This window comes from Cuculus canorus, chromosome 3 (genome assembly GCF_017976375.1).
Source record: "Cuculus canorus isolate bCucCan1 chromosome 3, bCucCan1.pri, whole genome shotgun sequence".
Taxonomy (NCBI): domain Eukaryota; kingdom Metazoa; phylum Chordata; class Aves; order Cuculiformes; family Cuculidae; genus Cuculus; species Cuculus canorus.
This window is the reverse complement of record NC_071403.1, coordinates 122,608,409-122,634,513: the sequence shown is the minus strand read 5'-3', so window position 1 is coordinate 122,634,513 and position 26,105 is coordinate 122,608,409. Positions and strand designations below refer to the sequence as shown.

The window sequence follows — 26,105 nt, the reverse complement described above, 5'->3', positions numbered from 1 at the left end:
TTTGCTGGGAAACATCTGTGACTCTGCCTTACTGTCCCTCAGGAAATTGCATGATTTCACAGCCGGGCTCTGGGCCCTCTCCAAAAGGGTTGGTAGCATTAGAGAAACCCAAACAAAAGCTCCACGAGCACCCATCCACAAGTCCCCATCCCTAGGAACAGCTGAGCAGGATAAAGGAGAGATACCTGAGTATCTTCTCTGATTTTATCGGGGGGTGGCAACAAAGCATCAGGGCTTGAGAGAAATAGATTTCTGCTATGGAAAATGTAGGGAAGCAAGAGCCTTCAAGGAGCAGGAATGCACTGCTGGCAAAGACTGGGTACTCACACCGCTCTTTGCATTTTCTTCCCTCCAGGAACTTCAGAGAAATCCTTATTTGGTTGTTGATGGAGTCAGCAGATTTGATATCATGCAAGGTGAAATAGGTAAGGTTATATTCCTGTTTTGGCAAAGATTGGCACAAATATCTTCATCTGGCTCTTGGTGATTTTTTTTTCCTCTGGATAATTCTGTTCATGTGCACTGATACTTACCCAGACATGTCTGCACCCTGTGTTGGTTCTGTCTTTTTTCTCCTGTTCCATAACCATGTTTGCCTTTGGGAGCAGTTCTGTATAGAAGGAAATGTCTTCTCATCTCTCGCCCCACCAAGAGGTTTGAAGGTCTCTTCTCCTCTATGATCTTCTAGGCTGCAAGTCACAGCATGACCAAAAAAGAGAGAAGGAGCATGAAAATGGAATAGGATGGCTGGGTGGCATCAGGGTTCCTAAAGGACATGGGTGGTGGATACTGAGTAGCAGGTCAGCGTTTTGGGGGAGGGGAGGCAGGAGGACATTGGCTCCTTTTACCAAGCTGGTTCTTAGATGTCTCAGATTTTTAAGTCCGGTCTCTTAAAGAGTTATGGCCTGCAACAGCGAGTAACTGACTGAATGCACTGGGCTCTCCCCTCTCTTCAGGTGACTGCTGGATGCTGGCTGCCCTGGGTTCCCTGACACTGCAGAAGCAATTTTTAGAAAATGTTTTACCAAAGGGCCAAGGATTCCAGGACGATTATGCTGGGATTTTTCATTTTCGGGTATGTGTTCTCTGTATTGGTACTGCTCAGGCTCGGCTGGCTGTGTTTAAATAGGGGTCCAAACTGCAGTCCCACATCTCAACATCCCTGAGTGCTTTGGTTCTTTGGTGCTGACTCCCAGTTCAGAATTTTGCAGAAAATCCCAGATTTTCTAGTGATTCCTTGTGCTCTAGGTGGTGCAATCACACTTCAGGGACTGTGAATCCCTTTTCTGAAAGGTGTAACTCCTGAGGTATGGATGCCGGCTGTTCAGGTGGATTTGCGTACAGATGTGTTTTGGGAGGCATGCTAATGCCTGCTGTGATTTGGACACTGTTACGGCTGTGAGCACACCCATGCTCTTTATCTGTTTGGATCATTTTCTGTTTCCCAACTGACCTCACCTTGCCCTCCCAGCTTGTGGAGATAGCTTGAAGATACAAATCGTTGGAGACGGATCAGAGGAATGGGCTTTTGATATTTTGAAAAGAGATTTGCTTTGGAGAGAAGAGCAAGGCTTTTTAGTAGATCTTACTTTCTACCAAGTCTTCAAATTCTCTGGATCTCCCAGGAGGGTGGCTGGTATAGTAACTGGCAGGCCCTGCTTGCTTGTAGCTGAGTCAACCAAATACCTTGTGGGATTAGAAGCGCTTGCTGTACCATTTAGCTCCAGAAGTTAAACTGCATGTAGAGAGGATCTATAAATACTTGGCAATTCATCACCTCCCTTTTCTCACAGATCTGTTTTGTCACGTGCAGTTCAGCACCAAGTGAAAAGCTCTAACAGCAAGACTTCTCTGACCCCTTGGAGCTCTCATGGAGCAGCAGCAGGAAGATTATCTTGTGGGCAGGCTAAATTCTGCACTGTTCCTTTGCTCCTTGGAATGTCAAATGTGTCTGTCTTGGCCCACTTGCAGCATGCAGAGGTGCACTGCGTGAGATAAACTAGCCGAGGGGATGGCAGTCTACTTAGAACACACTCAAAGTATCCAGGCTAGATTGTCTTTCATGAAAGCTTTGAGAAGATTAGTTAGGAGCAATCCTTAAATCTAAGCAGTATAAATACCTCACAGTATTTGAAAATGTTTTCCCTGTCATCTCATCTGCAAATCAATGCAACGGTTTCTGGCTTTTCGTGAGCAATAAACCCCTGAGAAAGCTGCTCTGGATGGAAATGCTTCTTGGCAATGCCTTTCAATTATTCCATCAAAGATATTTTACTGCCATCCACAGGCTAAGCTACCAGTCCTCAGTTCAGTGAAGAATTGCAACAAGCCATATCGTATGCTAATACAAAAATACCTCTTAGAGCTTGTTTTCACCTCTTGGATCTGGTGCACTTTGCCTCTCAGGAGTAGAAAGGGCTGCTTCAGTCTTCCTACACAACACCGGCTGTTTGGCGGTGAGAGTCAAGGGTGTTGAAGCACTTATTCAGCTGTAGTTAGTATAGATAACATTTTTATCTAGGGAATTATTACAATGGCATAATTTCACCAGGAATTCAGTTAGTTCTGTGTTTGTATAGGAATCATTATCTCTGCCATGGAAATAAATACCTGTGAGGCAGTGTATGTCACGTGCTGGGACAGGGAACAGCAGCAGGTCAGTCTGGGAAAAAAACAGGAATATTTCGCAGACTACAGGGGGTTATGGCACTCCAAATGGGGGATCTGCCCTGAGTGTTAATGTCCCTGGAAGAAACTTCCTCAGGAAGAAACTGATGGAATTTTTAAAACCCGTAAGTGGTCGAGACATCAGTTTCGGGACACATCCAAAAGGTGCCTTCTAACACCATGCAAAAAAAAGACAGGTCAAAGGCATGGCATTTTCACCTTGATCATTTCCAGAACTAGATTTCTTTAAAATCTTTTGTTTAAGGAAAGAAAAGGAGGGAAAATAAGCACACAGTATTCCCCCTCGACCAGCAGCACTTGCAATTGTCCATTTCTTTTTCTTCCTCTTCTAACACAGACAAATAAAGTCACGATTTAAAAGGCTCACGACAAATGTGGCAAATGAAGAACTTCCCTCTTTGCAGCCTGCCTAAGTAAGGATTCTTTTTTGCGTTTACTGTCATGTTCCCAGCTGCAGTACTTTAAATCCTGAGTGTATAAAGAAATGCCATGAAGCCAGGCTCTGAAGCTGAAGAGTGAAGGCACTGGCCCTCTCTGGAGGCATACGGGGGAGTTAAGCTTCTCCTGTGCTGCTCTTGCACTCCCAGAGCATCCTAGGGCTTTCCATGACATTCCTCATTCCCATTGTGTCTTTTGCTGTCCTTGTGAGCTCAGGTGAGACAGTAATCTGGAAGTCTGAGGCAACCAGGACAAAGCAGCTCTTTATCCAGCTGAAAAAAGTAAAGTGCTGCGTTCAGAAGGCCTCCAAGCATGAGCTCCCTACCAATGATGGCCAAGGAACTTGGCTTCTGGAAAAATGTCGCTCAGTGGGTTTGGACTGGGTTTATCCCCATGGCCAGCCCCTTGTTTACCTGTGGTGTTTGCACATGAGGCACCACGGGGAGGTGTGGTGGATGTCACACCTTTTCTGTGTAGAGGCCTGCTGCCAGGTGTGGGCTGGTGACAAGAGCGCGTGCCGGGTGACTGAAAGGGCAGCTGCAGCTCCTCTCTGACTATCCTTTTGCCCGTCTCTCTTTCAGGCAGAGTACAGCCGGTGGCAGGCTTTTCCCCGAACCTCATCTTAACAAAATCATGTGGAAGCCTCAAACCACTCCTGGAGCTCAGGTTTGGAGAAATCCAACCCTGCCACCTTCTGCCTCCGCTACTGTAGGAAGTGAGAGGCAGAACGTAAGGAGGATCAAACCTGCTTTCCGCTCAGCAGGATATAAGCTGCTTTGCAGCTGGGCAGATCTGGTCCTGTGCTTTTCTAACAGAACAGCTCATTTTGGGGTTTTTCATTGACCAAAGCCATTGAAATAAAATCACAACAGACTAAATCTATTGCTGGCACACTTCCACTGGAGTCCTTAGCAGTACTGGAAATGAGAGCTTGGCCTCTTATGATTGCGAATTGTGCTAAGCTACATTAATCTGCTAATGACTCTGGAAATGGCTCCTTTAGTTCTTCCCCACAGATCTCTTTCCCTGTCTTTTCCCTTGAAAGGCTTTATCAGTTGGATCAGCTGGAGGAACACCTGCTCTGTCCACATGCTGGAGAGAGTGCCCGTGTCCTCCTCATCTATCAAGGAGAAGAATAACACCTCAAAGCAGTCTTTAGTCACTGTGCTGTCTCTGTCCATGACAGAACCGCAGCCTTTCTTAACTGAAACACTGAGGAAAGAAAATCTATAGGCTGGATCTTGGCTCCCTGGCCAAGAGCTCTGCTGCTGAGGAAAATCCAAGTGCAGCTGAGGAGTGAGGCTCGCTGAACCATCTGTGTGATTGTTCTTTATCATCTCGAATGCTTGCTGTTGCCAAGTAATATTAGCATATTTCCCATATTGAATCTTTCCTCCCCCTGACTGCAGGACTATTTATATTCCCAAGCGACTTCACCTGACACTGGGACATCCAGCCACTCAGTAGCTTGTTTGACAATGTGGACCATTAGCCTGGAGCAGTCTGAGAGAGAACTTGCACACATCCATGCTTTAGATTAATTCCTGTGCTATTTCAGGAAGCTGTTGCTTGGCATGAATATTAACTCTTAAAAGAGGCTCATTCTTTTCTCTCTCTTCTCTTTTGGGTTTTTCCTTTCCAGTTCTGGCAGTGTGGAGATTGGGTGGATGTAGTGATTGATGACCGGCTGCCGTTCCTGAATGGAAGATACCTGTCTGTACACCCTCGAACATCAAATGAGTTCTGGCCATCTTTGCTGGAAAAAGCATATGCCAAGTAAGTATTCCTGGTCTGTTGTTCCACCCTGTGCTGAATGCTTTCTATGAGCATTCATAGAAACGCTCATAGAAACACTCATAGAAACACCCACTGCTGTATGCAAAGCACGCAGGGAGGAGTTTGGTCTAACAGCAGTGTCAGCTGTGCTGTGCTCATGAGAGGAGCCATGGCCAAATCCAGATACAGAGCCAAGACAACCTGGAGATGCAGAGCTCAGGCTGAGGACCCAAAGGTGCCTAGTTTGAGTCTGGGATCTGAATGCCTGAGAATTAAAATGAACAGGGCAGCGTCTGGTGACACAAAAAGGGCTGGGCATCTCCTCCTTACTTCAGACTTCTTTGCCTCTATTTTCCTTTCCATATTTTCCCTGTTTAAAGCCACAGACTCTGAGCAGGGATTACCTCTGTTTGCAGTCACTGATCAGAGATCATGCAGACTTTTGGAGCAGGCAGTGAGAGGAAGCACAACTGAAGAGCATGCTTAGGCATAACACTCGCAGTCCTGTGACTCTGGTCAGCTCTCACCGCAGACAGCAAGCTCTGACTCTTGGCTGATGTTCCCAGAATATTGCAAGGTTAATAATGATTAATAAAGAGATAATAAAACTCTGAGGAGTGGAGGGCTCAGAGCGTGCTCCCTTAGCGTCTGCAACATTGCCCATTTTTAAATGTGCTGAAGAGAAATCACTGTGCTGGGGCAGCATGAAGGGCTGGAACTTGGTACGTCTGCTCTACACCAAGCTGGTGTGACATTTGCAATGCCGTAAAGAGGAGCTGACGAAGAGAGCTAATTGTTCTGGCAAATTTAGTCAGGAATGATCTAATGCTAAAGCAGCATGTGAGTGACTCAGGAAAATGGTACATTTTGCCCTGAGATATCTCGGAAAAGTTGACTCAGGATTCAATATCAATTTGCTGCATAGGATTTTAATTACAAAGCGAACCAAACCTCTATTAAATTAAAGTTGCAAGTGGTACTGTTTATGAGATTCCCATTTGAGAAGGTTTTTTTCCCCAGTGCCCTTGACAAATTCTTTTCATCAGTGTAGGACAAGGACAACCCTTCAAAACACGATTAGCTAGGAGACTTCGTTTGATTACATTTGTTAAATACAGTGTGTGTGGTGGGGTTTAACGGCATGCTCTACCTGCTCTAAGTACAGCGTGTTCCAGGTTATTTGCTGTCTCATAAAAAGCACACGATGAAAACAAGGAGGAGTGTGTTGGCAATATTAAATTATTATCCTATTATCTCACCCTAACAGGGAGAATTGAGAACGGTGCTGAAAACTCCTTTCTGTCTTGCCTTGGGAGCATGGGCAAACACCTCCACCTCTCTCTTCTTCCTATTTCTCATTTGCAAAAGGGATTTTCCTCAAGAGCCATGACAAAATACAAGTAGAAACTAGCAGTTCAGCTCCATTTGATCTGAAACACCCGTTTGAACCTATCACCCTTGGCTCCCTTTCTCTTCAGCAGAAGAAAACCAGACACTTCAGGATGGGGTGAAGGTCATCTCCATAAGTTGTTTGCATTGGCATGAGATGCACCTTATTGTGTTCAGTATTCATAAATGACTTGACAGCTGCCTCAGGTGTGAGTGATTACACAGGGAAAAGTCCATCTTTTCTCATTCGTTCCACAGGGCATGTGCTGTGTCTGGACGTGTTTTTCAGTCACATCTCCTTTCATTACTCGGCCACAGTGTCTACACACCACAGGCTCACTGCTTTTTGGGAACCATTCCTGCATATTGTTTATTTAAGCACGGTGTAAGGACTAATTGACATCTCCTCCACCAGGTTACGGGGCTCCTACCAGAACTTGCATGGAGGCTACCTTTCGGATGCCTTAATTGACTTCACAGGCGGAGTCCAAGTGCAGTTTTCACTGAAGGATCCTCCTTCTGATCTGGAGGAGATACTGAAAGCTGCTGACAGATCCCAGTGCCTGATGGGGTGTAGCACCTCTGGCCAGGTGAGTCTCAGGCAAGGAGCTTGCTTTTCTTGGTTGACATCTTTGCAGAAAGGTTGCTCTTTTGAGTGAGTACTGTGTCGGGTTCTGGAATCCCCAGCATAAGAAGTGTATGGAGCTGTTAGAACAGGTCTAGAGGAGAGCCTCGAGGATGATCCGAGGGCTGGAGCACCTCTGCTCTGAGGACAGGCTGAGGGAGTTGGGGTTGTTCAGCCTGGAGAAGAGAAAGCTGCGGGAAGACCTTAGAGCAGCTTCCAGTACGGAAAAGGGCTCCAGGAGAGCTGAGGAGAGACATTTTACAAGGGCCTGTAGTGATAGGATAAGGATGAAGACATAGATTAGATATTAGGAAGAAAGTCTTCACAATGAGGGTGGGAAGGCCCTGGCCCAGGCTGGCCAGAGCAGTGGTGGCTGCCCCATCCCTGGGGGTGTTCAAGGCCAGGTTGGATGGGGCTTGGAGCCCCCTGGTGCAGTGGGAGGTGTCCCTGCCCATGGCAGGAGGTGGAACTGGATGGGCTTTAAGGTCCCTTCTAGCCCAAACCATTCTATGATTCTATGAAAAAGGAGGTACATAACCGCTCTGTGTAACATCATAGTTACAGCGTATGGATGCTCTGGAGAGACTTTGGCAACAGAAAGTAGATAAGGTTATGCAGTAAGTAATGTAAAGGCTTTGGCGTAAATGTAGATGGATTGGTCTATCAGAGGACACTCTGTGGCTTCTCTCCTAGCTAATTCCAGTGGTATTCTCTTGCAGCAGGGCCAATTTTGGTCTTGTAGCTTTGTGATCGATTCTAGCAAGGCCAAAATGCACCTCTGTCCTGTGAGAGGATGCTGTTACTGTAGTGTTATTTGCAGGCTACTGACATTAATGCTGGGAAGTTGCTTATGGCTTTGTGATACTCAGCAAGTATCTTGCTAAAAAGCTGCTAAGGCTTCCTTTACAGCATGTAAGGGAGGACTGCAAAGTGTGAGGCTTTGCTCCTCTAGTGCCTGGTCCAGCAGCTGATGCTGGGCTGTGTGTGGCAGTGAGATTCTGGAGGATCTTCCAAGTGGCACACTCCAGGTCAGTATGTGGTTGTTGCAGCACTGGATCACCGAGGAACTTGCAAATATCTGAAGACCTGTAGTTTTGTCAAATTTACTTGTCTACTTATAGCTAGAGTAGGAACAAAGGTCGCGCTCCTCTGGAGCCCCTGTATCTGAGATGCTGCTGTATGCAAAACAAGTCTCTCTTTCTGCTGTACCAAATGGTAGTTCTAAGCGTTGATGGCTATATCTTGGCAGTGTGGCAGGGCTAAAAGCTGTGCTTTCTCCCTTCTGCAGCTGAAGAGGAACATAATGCTGAAGAATGGCATTGTACAGGGTCATGCCTACACTGTCACAGGAGCTGTGAAGGTAAGGTCAAGGACTTGTTCCTGTCTGGTGGTCTTGTATTGGAGATCCACTACAGGACAGTCACATTGCTGATCCATTCAGAGGAATTTTAATTAGCTTCATGCTGAGGAAGGACTGCTGAAAGCACACAGTTCAGATTCCAGGAGGTGGGAGGGTATCTGAATCCTATCATTTTTTCTAATGGAAAAACACAACTTAAATTCACTTTCGTTTTGGGACACTTCAACAGCAAATACAGAATTTCTGGGATTTTCGTTCCAAGCTCATTCTTAAAACATTCAGTTTTCTGTTTAAAATGGGAGTACTAGCTGAAGTGCTGCGATTTGTCATACAATGCAAATCCACGTTTGTTCAGCTCCATCACAAGCTGCCAGAAATTACTGTGTGAAAAGTAAATGACTTACTGGTCCGAGAACGGCATTTCTCCATCTTTTAAAGTTGCTTTATTCGTGCAGAACTTCTCCTGGCTAGATATTAGTATTGCTGAGCTGAAACCAGGATGAATTTATCGCACAGATCAAAAGACGTTAAATAATTTTTCCCACCCAAAGTCAGTGTGGCTTACTGCAGTAAGCTGTAGTGCACACAGGGAGTGTTAACAGCGAGCAGGGCCAAGGCAGAAACCAAACAATGGCTACGCTGTCAAGCCAAATAACTGCAACACATTTTAATCTAGGAACTTAAAGTACTTTGGAAAGGGGAGGTTACTCTCCTTGTGCTATTTTCTCCCCCTCTCTTTAGTAGTTGCCCATCTCTCACCTGGCATTCTCTCACAGCTCCTTAGGCCGTGGCATGTTTGGTGCCATCATCACAGTCAGTGTGGAGGACTATTGCTTGTGGCCAAGAGGCTCTGAAATGGGATAATGGGTGTTGCCAAGCACCAGAGAAGGTCCCAGATGGCTCTCCCCAAGCAGGGGTGGAAGGATCCTGTTGGCGAGGAAGCAGGCTGCTCCGGCTCCTTATGCTCATGATGTGTGCAGAGGGGAGGAGCAGTCTTGGGCCCCCTTGTGGGAGTGCTGAGGCGTCCAGGGGGTGTCCTGTGGGGAATGGTTTGAGGCTGGCCAGGATCTCAGAGGAGACTGAACATGAACATGAGTTGCATCTGGCTTAAAGCAGTGACAACACGAGGAGAGGCACAAAAGCTCCAGCTGTTGGAAACCACAGTTCTGCAGATATTGAGACAGGGATTCTGTTTATCATCATCCCTCTGTGCTGACTTGCACTCTAGGCAGTCTGGTGGCCTGTTTCCCCAAAGCTTCTGCCTTTGCTGACTCGCAGATGTGCAGGATTAGGCACTGGACTTTCCTGAGGCCATTGAAGTCACTTGGTGTGGCAGGAATGCTGCTGCTTTCCTCATTGTCTGCTATTCACTGTCCTCAGGAAACCACAATGGGCACAGCTTTCTCCCACACATCATCCCTTTACAAACCAGCCAAAGACACTGGGTTTTAGCTGCAGTCAAGTGAGATCAGAAGTGAGATCAGAAGGCAAACCAAGCCTTTGAGGTATAGAAGGAAATCCATTTTATTACCTGTCTCCTCACTAAATATCACAATTGTGAAAAGCTGTGACTGAGTGTTCTGGTTTATTTTTATTTCCTCTTTACAGATACGCTACAAGAATGGCTGGAAACACATAATCAGGATCTGGAATCCATGGGGCCATGGAGAGTGGAAGGGGCCCTGGAGCGACGGGTATGGTTTTAAAGCCATAAGGAGAACCATTCTTTTGTAGGCTTATTATAATGGATCTCTGCCTTGCACCCATTATAATGAAGAAGACATTTCTAAGTCTATGAATTATAAGAGTTATTTCCATTTGCGAAGCAGCTGCACACAGAAATCCAGTCCAAGGAAAATGAATGCAGCATTGGGTTTATACGTGCTCCTCGCCAGGCCTGTATTTTTTATCTATCTGTCTATTTTTTCTAGGTAAGTTGTGGGTGGAAGAGTTGTTATTATGTGGAATAAGCTCTGGCCATGCCCCCAGATGCTGTCTGGCTGCTTCTGTTGAATTCTTCTACAGCTATCATGCATTCACCTTCCTGCTCCTTCTTCCTCTCCCATGGGTCTGAATCTGGGAAGAGGTTGGTTAGCTGAGTCCGTGAGAGTGGGACAGTGGTTTTATGCAGTATGGAACACAGAGAGACTGAAAGGGTCCTTAGTTATAGCAAAGGCAAAGTGCTGCTGGATGGGTTGAACTGCTCTTCTGGATCCCCCTTGCAGCTTTGATGGTGCAGGGACCTCTGCTGCTGTGTGTATAAGCTGACTTCTCTTTCTTGAGGGAAGGAATGATACAGAGGAGGACTGCAACAGTGTTTTTGCAAATAAGTAGATGTTGGTTTTCCTGGTGGGATTGTGTCAGTGTTTTCCTGACTAGAGAGACATTTGGATGTCACTGTTCCATGATTTAATAGCATCCCATTTCTCACTGTTGCTAGGAATACTCATAATTTCTCTGCTGAGAAAAGCCAGACTCGCGCGTTGCATCTGGATGGGTTGGTGGGTGGTGCAGACATGTTTAAGGTTGGGATAATATCTATCTGCTCAGCCAGCCTCCTCCCACTTTTTGGAAGGGCACACTGTAATCCTAACCATGATTGAAATGTCAGTAGAGCGCGTTCACAGGTAAGCTGCATAAATCAATAAATTATTGATTCGTGCTCTGTTTATTTATCTTGCGCTCTGCAGAAATTACAGTTATCACTTAATTATAAACATGCTGCTTGGAAACAACGCATTTGACTGGCTAATGTGCCTTCCAGACATCGATGCTAGTGTCAGCACTCCAGAGTGCAATGCATGGTGCATCACTGCCCCCACTCATCGTGGGGCTTGGAGAACGGAGGTGGGAGTCTCCATGCCAGGATGGGCTGCTCAGACAGACAAAGGCACAGGGCTGTTTGCTGGCCCTGGCTGTGCGGATATTGAGCACAGCCCTGTTCCCAACGTGCAGTTTGCTCACCCCTCCTGATCCCTCATGTCTTGATGGGTTAGTTAGGGGAATAGGCTGGACAGGAAGATGGAAAATTGTGCCTCACATCTGCTTGTTGATTTGTTCCTCTTTGCAGCTCTTCTCAGTGGGACCATGTTGAACCTAAATACAGAGAAACCCTCCTCAGGAATAAGGATGATGGAGAATTCTGGTATTTCCCTATAAATCCTTCCGTCTACCAGGTTATCTGTTCATGTTCATTATGAAGAAAAAGAGTCAGTCAGGCAGTTCTCTGCTCTTAGCGATGGCTTAAGGCTCCCTGTGTCAGCTGTGAGCAAAGAGCAAATTGGACATTGTCCTGACACCCTGGTTTCAAAGAAAACAAGAGCTGGAGAAACGGAGCTGGCCAAGATTAAGTAACAGACTGGTGAAAAAAATGAGAAAGGAGAGAATTAAAAACCCAGCTCCCCAAGACTCAGTCATTTTGTCACACTGCCCTTCCCCACAAGGTGCTTGGCTCAAACCGTGGACTGACTGGTGCTGGAAGGGAACCATGCATAGAGCTTGTGCACTTGGCTGCTCCACAGGTGCTTGTGTTTTCTCACTGCCTGTGATTACCCTCAGGTCCAATGTTGCCATGCATGAGCCGTTCTTTAGGGAAGCTGTTGTTGTTCAGAAAGTGCACACTTGCATTGCAGGGCTCTGAGGAACGCGGGGGAGCAGCGGGCTGGTCTGAGAAATGCAGTGGGCTTGAGCAAAGCGTGAGTGCATGGCAGAATGCTGTGGAGGGACAAAGCAAGGTGCAGTGGCAGAGATGTACTGGAGACGGCACAGCTAAGTGCTACTGAACATGCTCTGTGATTTCCCTGGAGCTTTAGCTACTGTTGGGCAGCCCAAATACACTGAGATACTCTGATACACTGATACTTTTCTGCAAGGTGTTAGCCAGTTCAGCTACAGCCTGTAGTGCCCTCTAATCCACTTTAAAAGACATAATATCATGGAATGATTTGGGTTGGAAGGACCTTAAAGATCATCCCGTTCCACCCCTGGAGTGGGCAGGGCTGAATGTGAGTACCTGGCCGGTGTCTCGGCCTCAAGGGTGAGGTTTCTTCTTCCTCTGCAGGATGTCCTGTGAAAACTTCCGGGAGCAGTTTTCCTGGCTGTACATATGTAATAGCACCCCAGTATTTCTGGACTTCGGAGATCAGCACTGCACCACATGGTCTGTGGAGAGGCACGTCAGCCTGTGGAGTCCAGTGCGTGCCACAGGAAGGAACAACTACTCCCCAGGTAATCAGGGCTCACTGCTGTCACCCTGTCCTCCTCTCCTCTCTACTGGTCCTCACCATGAAATATTCGCTCTGAGCTCCGAATGGCAGGAACACTGATTGCCAGTTGTTACTGCCTGCCCTTTCCCATTTTTGCACCTATCAGCTAATGAGGCAGAAACAAAGCATCAGCGCTGGCTGTTGGGTTAAAACAGGAGACTTGTGATTTAGAAACCCTGAACTCTTTAAACAAAAATGTGCTTGTCTGTCTCCTTTCAGCCAGTTGCGGTAGGTGTTACTAGGGACCTCATCAGGAAGCCTGGTCTGGCAAATACGTAGCTGATTTTACAGAGTGAGATATACTCTGAAATTAAATGGATACGGAACGAAAGCTATAAAGCTCTGTTTTGGAAGGTGGAAAGGCCTTTGAGCAGACAAGACCATCGGTTTTGCTGCCTGTGCAAAGACTCTTCTGGCAGCACAATCTCTGATTATCAGTAGTATTTGTTTTTGGTTTTTTTTTATCCTAACTTTTCTCATTTTTTTACAGCTGTATCACTGTTTGGGCTTTGTGTTTTCGATCTAAGATGGTCATGCAGTCAGCGAAGGGGTTTCTTTTTTCTGCAACGCTGACCCCTGACTTAGCAGCAAACGTGTTTTGGCTTACAGGTGTCAGCCTTCTCCTCCTAACCTTGATGGCCTCATCTCAAGGAGTGGTGGCAGAGCAATGCCTGTGCTGCCGCACCCCACGGGCACTGGGACTGAGCAAGGAGGTGTGGGGGCTGAACTGAGAGCATGGGGGGCAGAGCCATCTTCCTTGGAGCTGTGTTTCCTACCAGCCCTCTAGTAAAATTCCTGTACGAGCATGACCTTGGGCTAAACTGCAGCTTTCAAGGCCACCCAGCAGAGCTACATGACTTGAAGTCTAGTCTAGTATAAGCAGGTGCTGCCATCTCAGCCCCCTTTTTCCCCAGTCTGGACATTTTACTGCTTTCTTTTCAGGAATACTTCCTGCTAAACAAAACCTTGACCAAGAAGAAGACTTCTCTCTCTGGTGCTCACCACTCTGTCTTGTCCATCACAAACACTAACAGAGAGGAAGGGGAGGATCGCTTTGCACCATTTCATCTTTTTCTTTTATGTTTTTGTGCTCTCCAAGCCGCAGTCCTTTCCAGCTTGGCCACTGTGTCAAGCAGCTGATGAAGAATCGCTGCATTTCTGCCCGCAGGGAAGTGTGCCGAATAGGTGAAGCAGATGTAGGGGGGGTGAGAAATCTGCCCGGCTCTTATGACTTTGCCAGAGGTTTCTAGAATGATTAATGCACAATTAGTTTAATTCCAGATGCCTCAGCTCCTGTTGGTAATGCACAGACTGCAGTGCTCTGTTGTTTTGGAAGGATCTTGGAGCAGTACCTACCTATTCCTTGGGGTCCATGTAAGCAAGATCTTACACAGCACGCCACTGCTGGGACTGGGATATCTGTGTCGCTGCTGTTAATCTGTTAACACTTTCTCAGCAGGTGCAGTTTCTACAAACATGCAGTATTTCATCAAAGTGCCAGATTATGACCCCAAAACTTATAATGTCGTCATTTCACTCATGCGAAAACATGCTGCGGATCAGCAAGATGCAAAACGCCTGAATATTGGCTTTTTGATCACTGGGGTAAGCACAACCGGGTATCCTGTAGGCACGATTGTTTTCTGTGCAGCTTATTGTACCCTTACGTGGAAATGAAAGACTGAATTGTCTTTTGATCTTTAAGAGGAGAGCAGTTGGTGATTGGAGTAGACTTCTGGATGCCATCTATCTTAGAACATCACAGGACAAATAGAGTTAGGCAGACTTACATTCCTTTATTCTATGTCTTAAGAGAGAAAATGTTGAACTTTCAGTTCTGTAGCATCCCAAAATAGCCCTAGGAAGTGCAGAGAGTCCCCAGGTTACAGGAGATGCGAGGGCAATGTCCTCTGTGCCCAGCAGTGCTGGTGACACACCTGCCGGCCTGGCACAATGCACAGCAGGCAGTGCTAACCACAGCATTTGAGCTGTACTCGAGCTCTAGGAGGGAGGAGAATGGCCTCTTGTTCCCCAAGCGGGCCTATCTTACTCATCATCCCTTTTCCATCCCAGAAATGCTGTGAAAACCCATTTGCAAAATACATGGAAGGCTTTGCTCAAGACCGCAGTTTTAATCAACACAGGCAATTCACTCAGATACCTGGACCTCCACAACAGTTTCCCTGCTGTGGTTTTTTTCACTCGGGGAGCTGCCATTTCAAGGACTGTTGTCAGAGCATTGCCAGGCTTGTGGAAAGCATGGTTGCTGGTTCTAAAGTGGTTTTGTTGTCAGCTGAGGGGAGTGGGAAGGGATTGATCTTAACCTGAAAAACAAAAGGAAGTCAGGATTGGTATGACCCAAACTTCGCACCCTACCGATTCCTGGAGAGGCTTGTCCTAGACCCAGACTTTGAGAAGTTGATGTCTTAAGTCTAACAGCTCCTCATAAAGGCAGAGCATGGGTTTGTAGCTCGTATAAAACAGTGTCTGAGAAATAAAACATGTAATAAAAAGAGCATCCCTCCAGCAAATGGAACTCTCTATCTCCTACACAAGGCGATCCTCTGCCCACTGCAGATATGATCTCTGCAGGATTCCATGGGGCCAGCTGTGCCACTTGGAAGCAGCTGCTTCTCCTGGTAGATGGGGAACTCACTCCTTCAGTGTTCTCATCAGCTGTCCCCTAACAGTCACCAGACATAGAGATCCCTGCGTGCTCTTGTACGATGCATGCTCACCTGGAGTAGTTTCACCTTTGACAGATTGGACCCTTACTAGGAGGGGATGGCACAGGTCTGGGGTCCCTTGGAAAGAGGTTGCTTAATCAGGAAGTAAACTAGAGGACAGATTTGCTCTATTCTTGCTTTATATTTAAAACGTCTTTCTTCCCCTCCACTTGATTCTCAGGTGTCTTCATTTAGTTTTCCTTTCTCTGGGTGTATTTCCAAGGCTGAATGACAGTCAATGAGATGCGGCCTTTGTGGGCTGTCAGTCTGTGACTGTCCTCGGGCTGATTCCGGGTGATCTCCAGTGCAGGAGCTGAAGGGCATGGCCAGAACGGGCCACTGCCAGCGGCACTGGATTGCTGTGGAGCACCTGGCCAGAGAAGAGAAGGGGGCTCTCGTGCTGCTCTGTCACACCATAGCTTTTAGTAACATAATGATACTGGTACACACCCACACAGCAGATTATACCAAAAATATTCCCCAAGGCGTGCAGCCGAAGTGTTTTAACCTGAGAGCTGGTTTGCCAGACCAGCATTCTGCCTGGGTAGTGGCTTAAGCCAAGCTCGGGAGCCAAACCCAGGGCAGGTGTCCAGCGCTGTTCCATTTGTTTCCTACCCTCTGTGCCTGGGGACAATCCCAGGTGGCAGCTTTGCATGAATATTTCCAGGCAGTTTTCTTTGTGCAAGGAGAGAGAGATCGCTAAGATTCACGTGGCTTCGCCTCAACTGCCTTCACTGCCATTCCTCATTAGCAGCATTGTTCATTGTTCGGTACACCTTGAGATCCATTAAATTGTTGCTGTGGAGTAAAAAAGGGTATTATCCTGTGGTAGGATGAGAGGGAATGCAGCACATCCAGAATGGATGTGTTTGATAGCTCTAGGAAGCCTTTGATTAAATATAGACGTGGAGTGCTAATTCATGGCTGTGAGGGAAGTTTAATGTTCTGTGACAGAGGCTGATTCTTATCTCATGTACCAGAAGGAACGTGGAATGAGACCCAAAAGTGGAAAAAGGATCACACCATTTATTTCTTTGTGGCACTGCCCACTTCCATCTGTTCAAGAGCCGACCCATAACACTCGGCAGTCTGCGTAGCTCCCAGCTGTCTGTAACAGTAGTCATCTTTTTTTTCTCCCAAAATAGCAGTTTTATGTTATTTTCTCCCAAAGGCATGGCTCATAAATAACTCTGCCACACTATGTAACCGTTCTAAATGGAATTTATACACGCTGATGTATTTTGGGGAATGTGTTTAGTAAGGGTTTTTTATTATGCTATCTTTACATGTCATCACAGTAATGGCTGTCGCGTTATATTTGTTTCATCTCAGCAAAAATACTGGAATAACAGAAGAAAGATCAGACTATTCTGTTTCCTGGTGACACTTGCTGGAAGGTTTGGGTTGTGATTTTTGAAGAATTCTCATCTGGACGAGATGCTTAGGGAGCTCTCTGACCACTCTAAATCCCGCTAGTTCTCAGGGAAATTTCAGTATAATAAGAGAGTTTATCCTTGATTCCTTCAAGGACCCCAGTCTGCTCTGTGTTAATTGAAGTTCTCTTCAAATCCACTTATGTGCATTTTGCCTTCTATTTCTTTCAGTTCTTCCACACTTGTACATTTTTGATGTGTTCTTGGATAAAATCCGTCACCTGGATGGGCTTTTCCTGCCACTGGGGAGGTGAAGGCACATTAGATGCAATGTGTGTTTAGAGAGCTTAGGGATTGTAAGACTGCTGGGGGTGCGCTTCTGATTTACTTTGGTTCCTGGCACAAAGCGGAGGTAGACAGCTATATTTTTTCTTTCAGGAGAACTCCAAAGTTCTGAAAGAAAGCTTTTCCGTGACTCGAGATGTGACCAACTGTTTCACGTTGAGCCCAGGAACCTATGCTGTCATTCCTGCTACGACAGAGAACCAAGAATTTGAATTTCTTTTGCGGGTTTTCATGAAGACTCAGGACTACAATGAGTAAGGCGATAAGTACTCCTTACGGGCCCCAGACTTACAGCATGCCAGGATTAAGCAGTTTAGTGTCAAGATAACTAATGGGGCAATTTGGTTTTAACATACTCTAGGAGTGTGTTGGGAAGACACAGCTGAGTGTTAGGCATCGTGTGGAGGGGAATCAGCTGTACAGTGGGATGCATGGGGGTGGCCGTGGCAGAACAGGGTGATAGCTCATCTGTAGCCACCGAGAGTCCCAGCTTGGGTAGAATGAGCTGCACAAGCGAGCAGTAATTGTGAGATATAGACCCTCATTGTGGGGAAATCTCTCTTTGGTGAACAGAGCACTGAGAGCTTATTTTTCTTAGTAGTGGTTATGTTATATATATGTTATATGTTATATATAAGTGGTTCCTGTGTTGTGCTGCTGGGCACCAGATGGATCAAGTCCCTTTCTGCTCAGAGTGGAACCTGCAGAAGCAAAGAGCAGTGAAAAGCCTTGATCCTTTCACCCAGCTGCCTCACAGATGGGCTGGCAGGGCTCCCTGTGCGTGAGAGAGGCCTTGAAGATAAGTTGGTGGAAAAATGGTATCTTAGTTCATTCAAAGGCAGCTATTATCGCATATTCATGTAAATACCTGGATGTGCTTTATGTAAAGAGCAAGCTGCAGCATTCAGCCTTACCAAAGGACCTTGAAGCATCAACTATGCAGTGGCTTTCCTTCATAAGCCTTATAGAGTAGGTGATTGCAGCTCCTACCTCACTTTATTATCTTAATAATGAGGTTGCTTTCTAGGCTTTGGGGTCTGGCAAAAATAGCCCATAACTGACTAAGGTGACTCTTTAGTTATGGAACTCAAATATGAGAGTGTGTGCTCTGCGTTGGACTGCCTTTGGCATGGTGAGTCACGCACAAGATGGCTCAGCCTTGGGATGCAGGTCTCTCAAGGAAAGCCTGTGACACTTGGACCCCTTCCTGAGCTGGGCCAGGCTTGGGGATCCTCCTCCTGTAGGTCTCTGCAGCACGTGCCTGTCCAGTACCTCAAATGCTACAAACCCAGCATCTGCCATGCCTAATTTATGTACCAAAAGCAAATCTCAGGTTCTGAATGTTACTGCTAAGTGAGTCTCGGAAGCAATGGGGATCCCAACCCAATTTCAAGTAGGGTGCAGACATTTAAAAGATGTTGCCTTTTAATAGCCCAGGTGCTATTTTTATTCCTGACTGTTAAACTAGGCAAAGAGAAAGCAGGTGAAAGCTTCATGTGGTTCAGGGCAGGGCAGCCCCGTCTTCTGTGTGGTGAGGTTAGTCCTGGCATGCTCTGAGTCAGACAACTTACCCTGTCTCTGCTGCTGGTGCCAGCATGGCTGGCTCATCTGTGGCAGCAGCCCCAGAACAGCCACAGACTCACACCTGGAGTACAGCTGGATGTACAGAGAGACTCGTGACTGGTGCAGCAGGCTTGAACTGCTGACTCGTGACTGGCTGAACTGGGGCAGGCTGGGAGGTATGGGTGCTGAGCACCCTGTGGGGCCACGGGCTGAGTATGTTCTCCTGCTGGTGCCTCTCTTTGTTCACATCTGCAAATCAACACCCCAAAAAGGCCTCTTCTCTCCCAGTTTATCTTTTGTAACTCTTTTCTAGGAGCTTACACTCCCTGCCCAGCCCACTGCTGCCAATGGTAAGAGTGTGGGAAAACTGATTGTAGATATTTGTGGTGGTGAATGTTTTCCTGGGAGCTGAGCGTTCTGTAGCCCCCTCTGCTGACTGCTCTCCTTCTTCCCCTACTGGACACCACTCTGCTCCTCTCTGCTTTCTCTACCCCATACCTGTCCCAGAGTTCTGTCCTGGCTCTCTGTGACCTTGCTGGGAGAGCAGGTGACTGGGCTTGTGTGCCCTTCTGGAGAGGCTCAGTGGCCGCTTGCGAGATCCTGCTGCTGAGAGGCTGTTAGCTAGAGCAGCACAAGCTTGGCGCAGGCCTTTGAAGCCAGAGGTGTAAAGCTGCTTCAGGAGAACAGAAGACAGAGTCCTGTCCTCATGATTCATTTTCCAGCCTGCAATTATGTCCTGTTGGAGGGGTAGTGTGAATGGTGGCTTCTCTCCACTGACAAGCCCGTCAGTTTACTTGGCTGTTGTCATTAGCCGATGTTTTGACTTGGACAGATGATGGGACCCACATTACTTGCTCTTGTTCCGATATTTGGGCTTTGCTGGTGTGAATTATCTCACACCGAGCTGAAAGCATTGGGGCTTAGGTTTAGATTTTTTTGGGAAACTTTATAATGTTTAGGATAACTCCCCTTATAGTGGCTGATAGATCTCCTCAGTGCAAGACTGAAAGTAATCACTTAGCCATTGATTTGCAATTGCTCAGGTACAGCCAAGACTGCCTTAGGGTTGAGAAGGTACAAGAGAAAGGAAAAGTCAATTCCTGCTTTATCTGCGTGGTTCACACAAATCATCACTGTTTCAACCACAGGCCATAATAAGGGTCTGGCTTTGTATCTCTGTGCTTATGTATTGACTTGCTGAACTCCCCCTTGGATGTGTTCTGTTCTCTTCCTCAGGCCTTGTGCTGCTCCTTCCTGCTTCTTCTAAGTGATGACATCCCATCCGTGCCTTTTCCTTCATTTCAGTAGCTGTTCCTCGCTCCTAGTCCGCTTGACTTTTGGGGGGTTAAAACTGCGATCTGTACTGCACATTCCTTGTCCTTTCTAAAGTGCTGCTTGGATCTATGGATTTGTGCCTCCTGCTGTCTTGTAAATGAATTATTTATGTGTGTCCTTTGTCTTTGATGCAGGACGTATCAAACCAGAACCGGGACAGCTCCTATAAGGCTGCCTTCCTAAAATATGCTACACAGGTATCCTATCTAAAACATATTTCTGGAAAAATAAAAAAGGCATGTGGACTTGCAAAAAGGAAAACTGATCTGTGTTGTCAATACAAATCCATTTAGAAAAATGTCTTGTGGAAATGGAGCTCCCATCCTCAAATGGGTACCCTGAAACCAGTATTGATTGACCTGCCAAACCCCAGAAATATGGGACACTCAGCTGGGATAGATGTGCTGGTGATGGGCTTAAGTGTGTACTCTTTTTTTTTGGCTTTGGTTTGTTTATTTGCTGAAAGCAATTAGAAAGCCTTGAGCATTCCCCCGTCTCATCCGCATCGTTTTCCATTTGCCTTTGCGGCATTTGAGACCAGACATCAGTCAGCGTTTGAGTAATTGATTCCTGCTCTTTCTGAGCCAGACTCTGTGTTCACAGGAGATGCTTTTAATGGTTTAATAAACTGTTATAAAGAACTCCTTGACTTAGTCAAGAGGAAAAAAATCCACTGCCAGCAGTCACTGCAAGACGGGCCTCTCGCGGTCAGTCGTTGTATCAGTGTGTGGAGGTGAAAATGAATGTCGGCTGCCACGACGGATGCCCAGAGACAGGAGTCAGGTTCACGGGTGGACTGGGTGGCTCAGGGGGAAGCGAGCACCAGCAGCATCAGTGCTCCCAGCCCACTCTGCTGTGCCTGTCTGTCCTATGGCAACACCCAGCGAGGAGCTGCTGAAGTCCACAAGCATTCCCTGGAAATACCCCACAGTGATGGGGAGCACCTGTAGCTTCCCTGCAGACTCTGGTGGAGGAGGACAAGGTTTGGCCCAGCAGCATGGAGGGCCTTGTTATGTTCCCACAGGGGTGCTGCTGCTGCTCTGCTATGAGCAGGGGTCCTTCCTGGTTACCAAAGTGTATGAGAAAAGAAGTTTGGGGCAAAAGTGACACAGTAGAAAACTTTTTCTTTGACAGACCTCTCTTTTGCATTTTTTTTCTGCACTAGGGCTCAGCTATCGATGCCTTGCAGCTGCAACAACTCCTTAATGAAGTGATCTTGCAAGGTAAAGCTTTTACACCCCAGCTAATGTCTTCGGTGCTTCCCTGTCCTTAGCCTAGTGTGAATTAGGCAGAGAATTTAGTGCTGTCCCGATGGTCCTAACCCCCCCCTCAGTGCGGTTTACTGTGCTGTGGGATCTTGAAGAATGAGAAGTGCCTCAACCAGGGTTCCTCTGGAACAGTTTGGCTTTATTTTTTTCTAAATCAAAGTAATGTTCACATGAAGAAGGGGTTGCAGCCCAGACCACCTGCTAACAGACTCTAATGCGTGGCCATCAGCAAAACTGGGCATCTGTTTGACAGCCAGATTTTACCTTCCCCTCCCAGTTCTGCTGCGGGGTGGCCTCTGCCCTGCAGACCTACCGTGCCCCGTGCTGCCCTTTCCCTGGGTGTCCCTGCAGACCCCAGGAGCGCGCTTTCTGCTCCATACCCCACCAGTTCCAGCAGGAACTCAGTCTCTGGCTGGGCTGCACCAGTGAGTGCCCTGGGGAACTGTGCCTCCCACTCTCCTCACTGTCACCCAGTTCCTCCCAGCTCAGCCCCGGCCTGCGTTGCTCCTCTGCCGAGGCCTCAAGCTGGCTTCCAGCATGGCCCAGCCTTCCTAACCTGCCCACCTTGAAAACAGCGTGAGACAGGGGCACAGCTGGAGTGCTCAAATCAACTCAGTCATGCACAAGTCTCCTAGGACTCACTAATTCAGCATAAATGGCCTTTCTTGCCACTGTCATTTCCAGTATTTCAAGAGGGAATAGTTTCCATCAGGGCAGGTAGGTGGGCAGAGACGGTGCAGTAGCTGCCTGTGAGCCCAAACAGGGTGCAGCCCCCGAGGGAAGAGCAGGCTGAGACACGTCAGATTCCATTAGCGGACCTGGCACACAGCCCTTGCTGCTGTCTGAGACCCTGAGCTGGATCTGAGGCAGTTCAATTGCATGAGCCTTCATGCTTGTGTCCTCCTTGCCCTCTGAACATGACCTGGTACCTCTGTCACCCACCTCGCTCTTGCCGATTCCTTCTTTTTTGTCAATCCTTGCAGATGGAATGACCAGCCTGGGAGGAAGATTCAGCTTTGATTCATGCAGAGGCATTTTAGCTCTGATGGATGTATCCTTTCAGCAGGAGCAATAAACTTACCTGGTGCTGTCCATCCTTGCCTTGAGTTATGCCTGAGCTGAGCATCCCAGTGTGAGAACCCGCAAGTAAATATTATCCACAGTCCTCAGTAAATAACTGTCCCCGCGTCTATGCAGGGCCTTTGCCATGCGTGCCCTGGCTCTGTGGTCTCTGCTGGGAGGTAAGGGTCAACCACCTGCTACCAGCTAACTCCTTGCTCTCATTTTGCCCTCTGCAGGGCTGGGGCTGGGCTGAGCTTCGCCCTTGGGCGCAGGGTCCTGGGCAGGGCCCGAGGCGAGGAGGTGGCACAGAGCTCAGGAGTGGGTCGGCTCTTCCATCACGGCTGCAGCCACGCTGGCCTGGGATGGGAGCTCAAGCAGGCTGCTTGCAAAGCTGGTGTGAGGACGAGAAGCCCTGTCACTGCCGAGTCACAGGCACTTGCCTGGCAGGCCATTCATCCTTTCCAGTGTGCCTTCCCTATTTAGATGGATCATGCAGTCTTTTTACTGCTAACAAGACAACGCTGGAAATGCATTGCTGGCTGTTGTAGAACAAGAGGGCTTCTTCATGGTGACATAAATTCTTCCCCATGTGTTTTCTCCCCCTTGCTTGCTCACTGTCTCTTTTTCTTCCGTGCCTTGAAATAATGTTGAGGCATTTTGAGACCCTTACAAACTGCCAGGGAATGAACAAAAATGACAGGAAGTCCCTCTCTTTTTCCAGCTTTCAGCATCTCACCAGTGAGAGACTTTTCCCCCATTCCCAGAGCCCCTCGTGGGCTAAGTGAGTGCTGCGAATGCACGGCACGTGTGAAGAACCGACAAAGCCACTGCTCTGCTTTAATTCAAGATGGATTTTTCATTCTCTAGGTTGCATACAACTCGTGTACAGTGTGACCTGTCGTGCCCTGTAAAGACGGGATCAGGTTTTTTCATTCAGGTTTCATGGCAGTGGTGCTTCTCTGCTTATATCTCACTGGTGATGAGTTTTGCTTTCAGGGAGTTTTTGCCACCTCAGCGGCACTAGCTGAGGCGCTGCATTGTCAGGACTCCTAGATGGTGTAGGGAGGGGAGCAGGCTCATGGTCGGAAGGTTTCTTGCCTGTGGCATTTGTGTGGCTCAAAGGCCGATACTGCCTTCTGATAGCAGGGTTGGCTCCTCAAGCTCTTGGCTCCTTCAGTGCCTGTTCATCCAAGAGGATCCAGCCAGAGCCACTGCTCTGCTGCTTTGTGCCTGTGGAGCACGGGGTCGTGTTCACCCACAGGGGCCTCTGTGCTCGGTGACCAAATCTCAGCTGAACTGATCGCTGTGGGTTCCCATGTGGTTAAAGGCACCTATAAGTGGAAATGTCTTGTTGTTTGTGAGCACAGGCATGAGCAGCTGTAAAATGTGCCAAGGAAGGTGGATTTACCTGTTTGTGTAACAGAGCAAAAATGCCCTTGGCTCTCTCAACACAAAGTAACAAATGTAAGAGACTGCATCTTAAGCCATTGTGTGAAGGCAGCATCCTCAGCGACACAGACAGCCAGGTTTCACTCTCATTAACTGTTCAGTTCTTAACTAAATGCACAGCTCAACTCAAACGGACGACTCACCCTGCAGGAATTTGGGACCCTCTGGCGCAGTCTCATGAAGTACATGGTACATGGGGCTGCTCTGTCTGCCGTGCAGGGCTCTCGGGCTTCTCCTCAGCGGGGTGCAGGTGCTCCATGAGAGTAAAGCACCAGGGGCAAAAACTGTGCAGTTGCTTGCTTAGTGGGTCAGAGCTCCATCCTCTCAGGCAAAGGTTGGGGCTCAGGAAGCAGTGGTGTGTGTGAAGTGCTCCAAATGAGCAGCCGAGGCTTTTCTAGAGCAGGGAATATTGAGGAATAAATGGGAAAAGGTAGGAGGGGTAAGTAGGCTTAGAATTCGATGAAAATCTCTTTTTGTTTCTAAGCTCAAATGAATTCTTGAACAGAGTAATCTGAAAAATGTCACTTTCTCATTGCTGCAGTGTGTAGTGAAAATGTACAGGATCCAGTGAAAGTTTGCCTGGGAGAAATGTCTCTGCTCCAGGATAAGCATTAGGTCTGGAAGCAGTGAGGACAGTAACTTGGTATTTAGGGTCCCACCTAAATTCAGTCAGTGTCTCTGTCAGGTCCTTCTCCCTCCAGTCTTGCTGCAGAATGGGAAGATTTCCTGAAGCCTCGAAGCTGGATGGGCTCTCCTTTTTTTCGGCCGTCTGGAGGTGGTCTGAGGCCACCTGGGACGTGGGGTGCCAGTTCCCCATCTGGCCACGGTGCTCTTCCCACTGCCAGCACCTCAAGTACGGCCTGCAGGGCTCAGTGGTGCATGGGGAGAGATGGCCCCACACCAGTCTGGGACACAGGGACTCGTGGCTTATTTTGGTTCTTATAGACAATGTTGTTTTACCTTTAGGGGTGTGAGTATTCTCATTGCTGCCTGCACGCATAAACCAGGGAGAGTGAGCAAAAAGTCTTCCACCCACCCAAAACTGGGATTTCTTATACTGTAATATACTGTCTGAGCCTGCTAGAAACACATCTCTTACTATAGTCACCCATCTCATCTGCTGAACTTCCTCACAGCCTGTTTATTAAGGAGGGAAAGCATCCTACATAATTAGATGTAGCAGTAAATTTGGAGAATGCTGATATGAATTTAAAATCTGCTTTTACACTGTTTTTACTTAGGATATCTTCAGGAAGGAAGACAGAAATAATTCTGGATTTCTTGATGTGTTTGAACTGAGAAGTGCGATACAGACAGCAGGTACGTCCGTAGGTGCCGAGCAGCTCCCTTTCTTGTTCCTGTGGCAGTGAACGAAAGGATGAAAAAGAGTTTCAGGGAGAAAGCTGTTTGCATTGCACAGAGGAGCAGTTAGATCACAGCTCTGCTCCAGGGTCTGGATTGTTTTAGGCCATTGAGGCATCTTTCAGGAAGTAACCCTTTGTGCGGCAGCTGGGCCACTGGCAGGGACGCAGAGAAGCACAGCACCAGGCAGAGCCTACGGAGTGGCTTATTCACGGTCTCCCTTGCTCGCGGACAGAATATCCAGCAGAGGAACGGAGCAAGGAACGGTTGATGCTTGCACTTGCCCCAGTTCCTGCAGTTTCTCTTGGGGCAGTGGCTGAGTCACTGTAAGGGGACGCCACGGTAATGGGTGTTTATCAAATTTGCACAGAATTCTGTTGGGTGCAGTGGGTACAGGGACGCCCTCACGTGAGCAGGATGTTTTGGCTGGGTCATCTCCCAAGGCTCTGTGCATGAAATGCAGCTCTGAGCAGTGATCGGATGGTAGAGACGCTCCCATTTGGCTGCCTGGAGCTTCGTGGGGTGTCCCTAGGGGGAACCAGGTACAGAAGTGCTGTCTGTGAAGCCATCAGTGCGGGGCACGTACACGCAGCATTTTGTCGCTGGGAGGTGGGCAGAGTTAGCCCCTGCCTGAGGAGTGCAGTGCTTGGTGTGCCAAATGCCAAAAGAGAAGCTGTCGTGTCCGTTCTGTAGGAGAGGTGCTAAAGGGTGAAAGTGGGAGGAGAGTCGTACATTGAAGAGTCCTGGCAGCCAAAGCTGTGCAGCTGTTTGAAGGGATAAAAAGGCACTGTTAAATGGCAAAATCAATATGTGCTAAGCCATAAGCAGTTCTTAGTGGGGGAAAAAGAAAATTATAAGCTTATTTTTGCTGCCTTCTAAGCCAGGCAGCTGTGTTTGAGTCTGACTTTGTGTTAGGATGATCCCTGTCCTGAGTTTTAAGCAGGAGGGAGCGGACAGCCTCATAAAAAGTTCAGGATGTTGGTGCTGCTGCCGGGAATGGCACTGACATGTCTAAATACAGCTCCCAGCCAGCTGTTTCCTGCAGTGTCTAGTGCTTTCCGCAGCAAAATACTGATGTGTG

General features: G+C 47.7%; 1 protein-coding gene across 12 annotated transcripts in view; it reads left to right on the top strand.

Moving 5' to 3' along the window:
* CAPN13 (calpain 13) overlaps positions 1 to 26,105 on the top strand; it is a 59,439-nt gene that overhangs the window by 22,349 nt on the left and 10,985 nt on the right. For 10 of the 12 annotated variants that reach the window (XM_054060878.1, XM_054060879.1, XM_054060871.1 and 7 more), the window contains 16 exons: positions 356 to 425; positions 957 to 1,075; positions 4,769 to 4,902; positions 6,707 to 6,881; positions 8,205 to 8,276; positions 9,885 to 9,970; positions 11,347 to 11,421; positions 12,337 to 12,503; positions 13,998 to 14,146; positions 17,079 to 17,239; positions 18,862 to 18,898; positions 20,018 to 20,080; positions 21,049 to 21,106; positions 22,135 to 22,202; positions 23,783 to 23,851; positions 24,904 to 24,982. In XM_054060878.1, the coding sequence (XP_053916853.1) occupies positions 356 to 425; positions 957 to 1,075; positions 4,769 to 4,902; positions 6,707 to 6,881; positions 8,205 to 8,276; positions 9,885 to 9,970; positions 11,347 to 11,421; positions 12,337 to 12,503; positions 13,998 to 14,146; positions 17,079 to 17,239; positions 18,862 to 18,898; positions 20,018 to 20,080; positions 21,049 to 21,106; positions 22,135 to 22,202; positions 23,783 to 23,851; positions 24,904 to 24,982 (1,582 nt within the window). Of the gene's footprint in view, positions 1 to 355; positions 426 to 956; positions 1,076 to 4,768; positions 4,903 to 6,706; positions 6,882 to 8,204; positions 8,277 to 9,884; positions 9,971 to 11,346; positions 11,422 to 12,336; positions 12,504 to 13,997; positions 14,147 to 17,078; positions 17,240 to 18,861; positions 18,899 to 20,017; positions 20,081 to 21,048; positions 21,107 to 22,134; positions 22,298 to 23,782; positions 23,852 to 24,903; positions 24,983 to 26,105 lie in introns of those variants that run through there. The other 2 variants (XM_054060872.1, XR_008448917.1) reach the window with 2 other exon arrangements.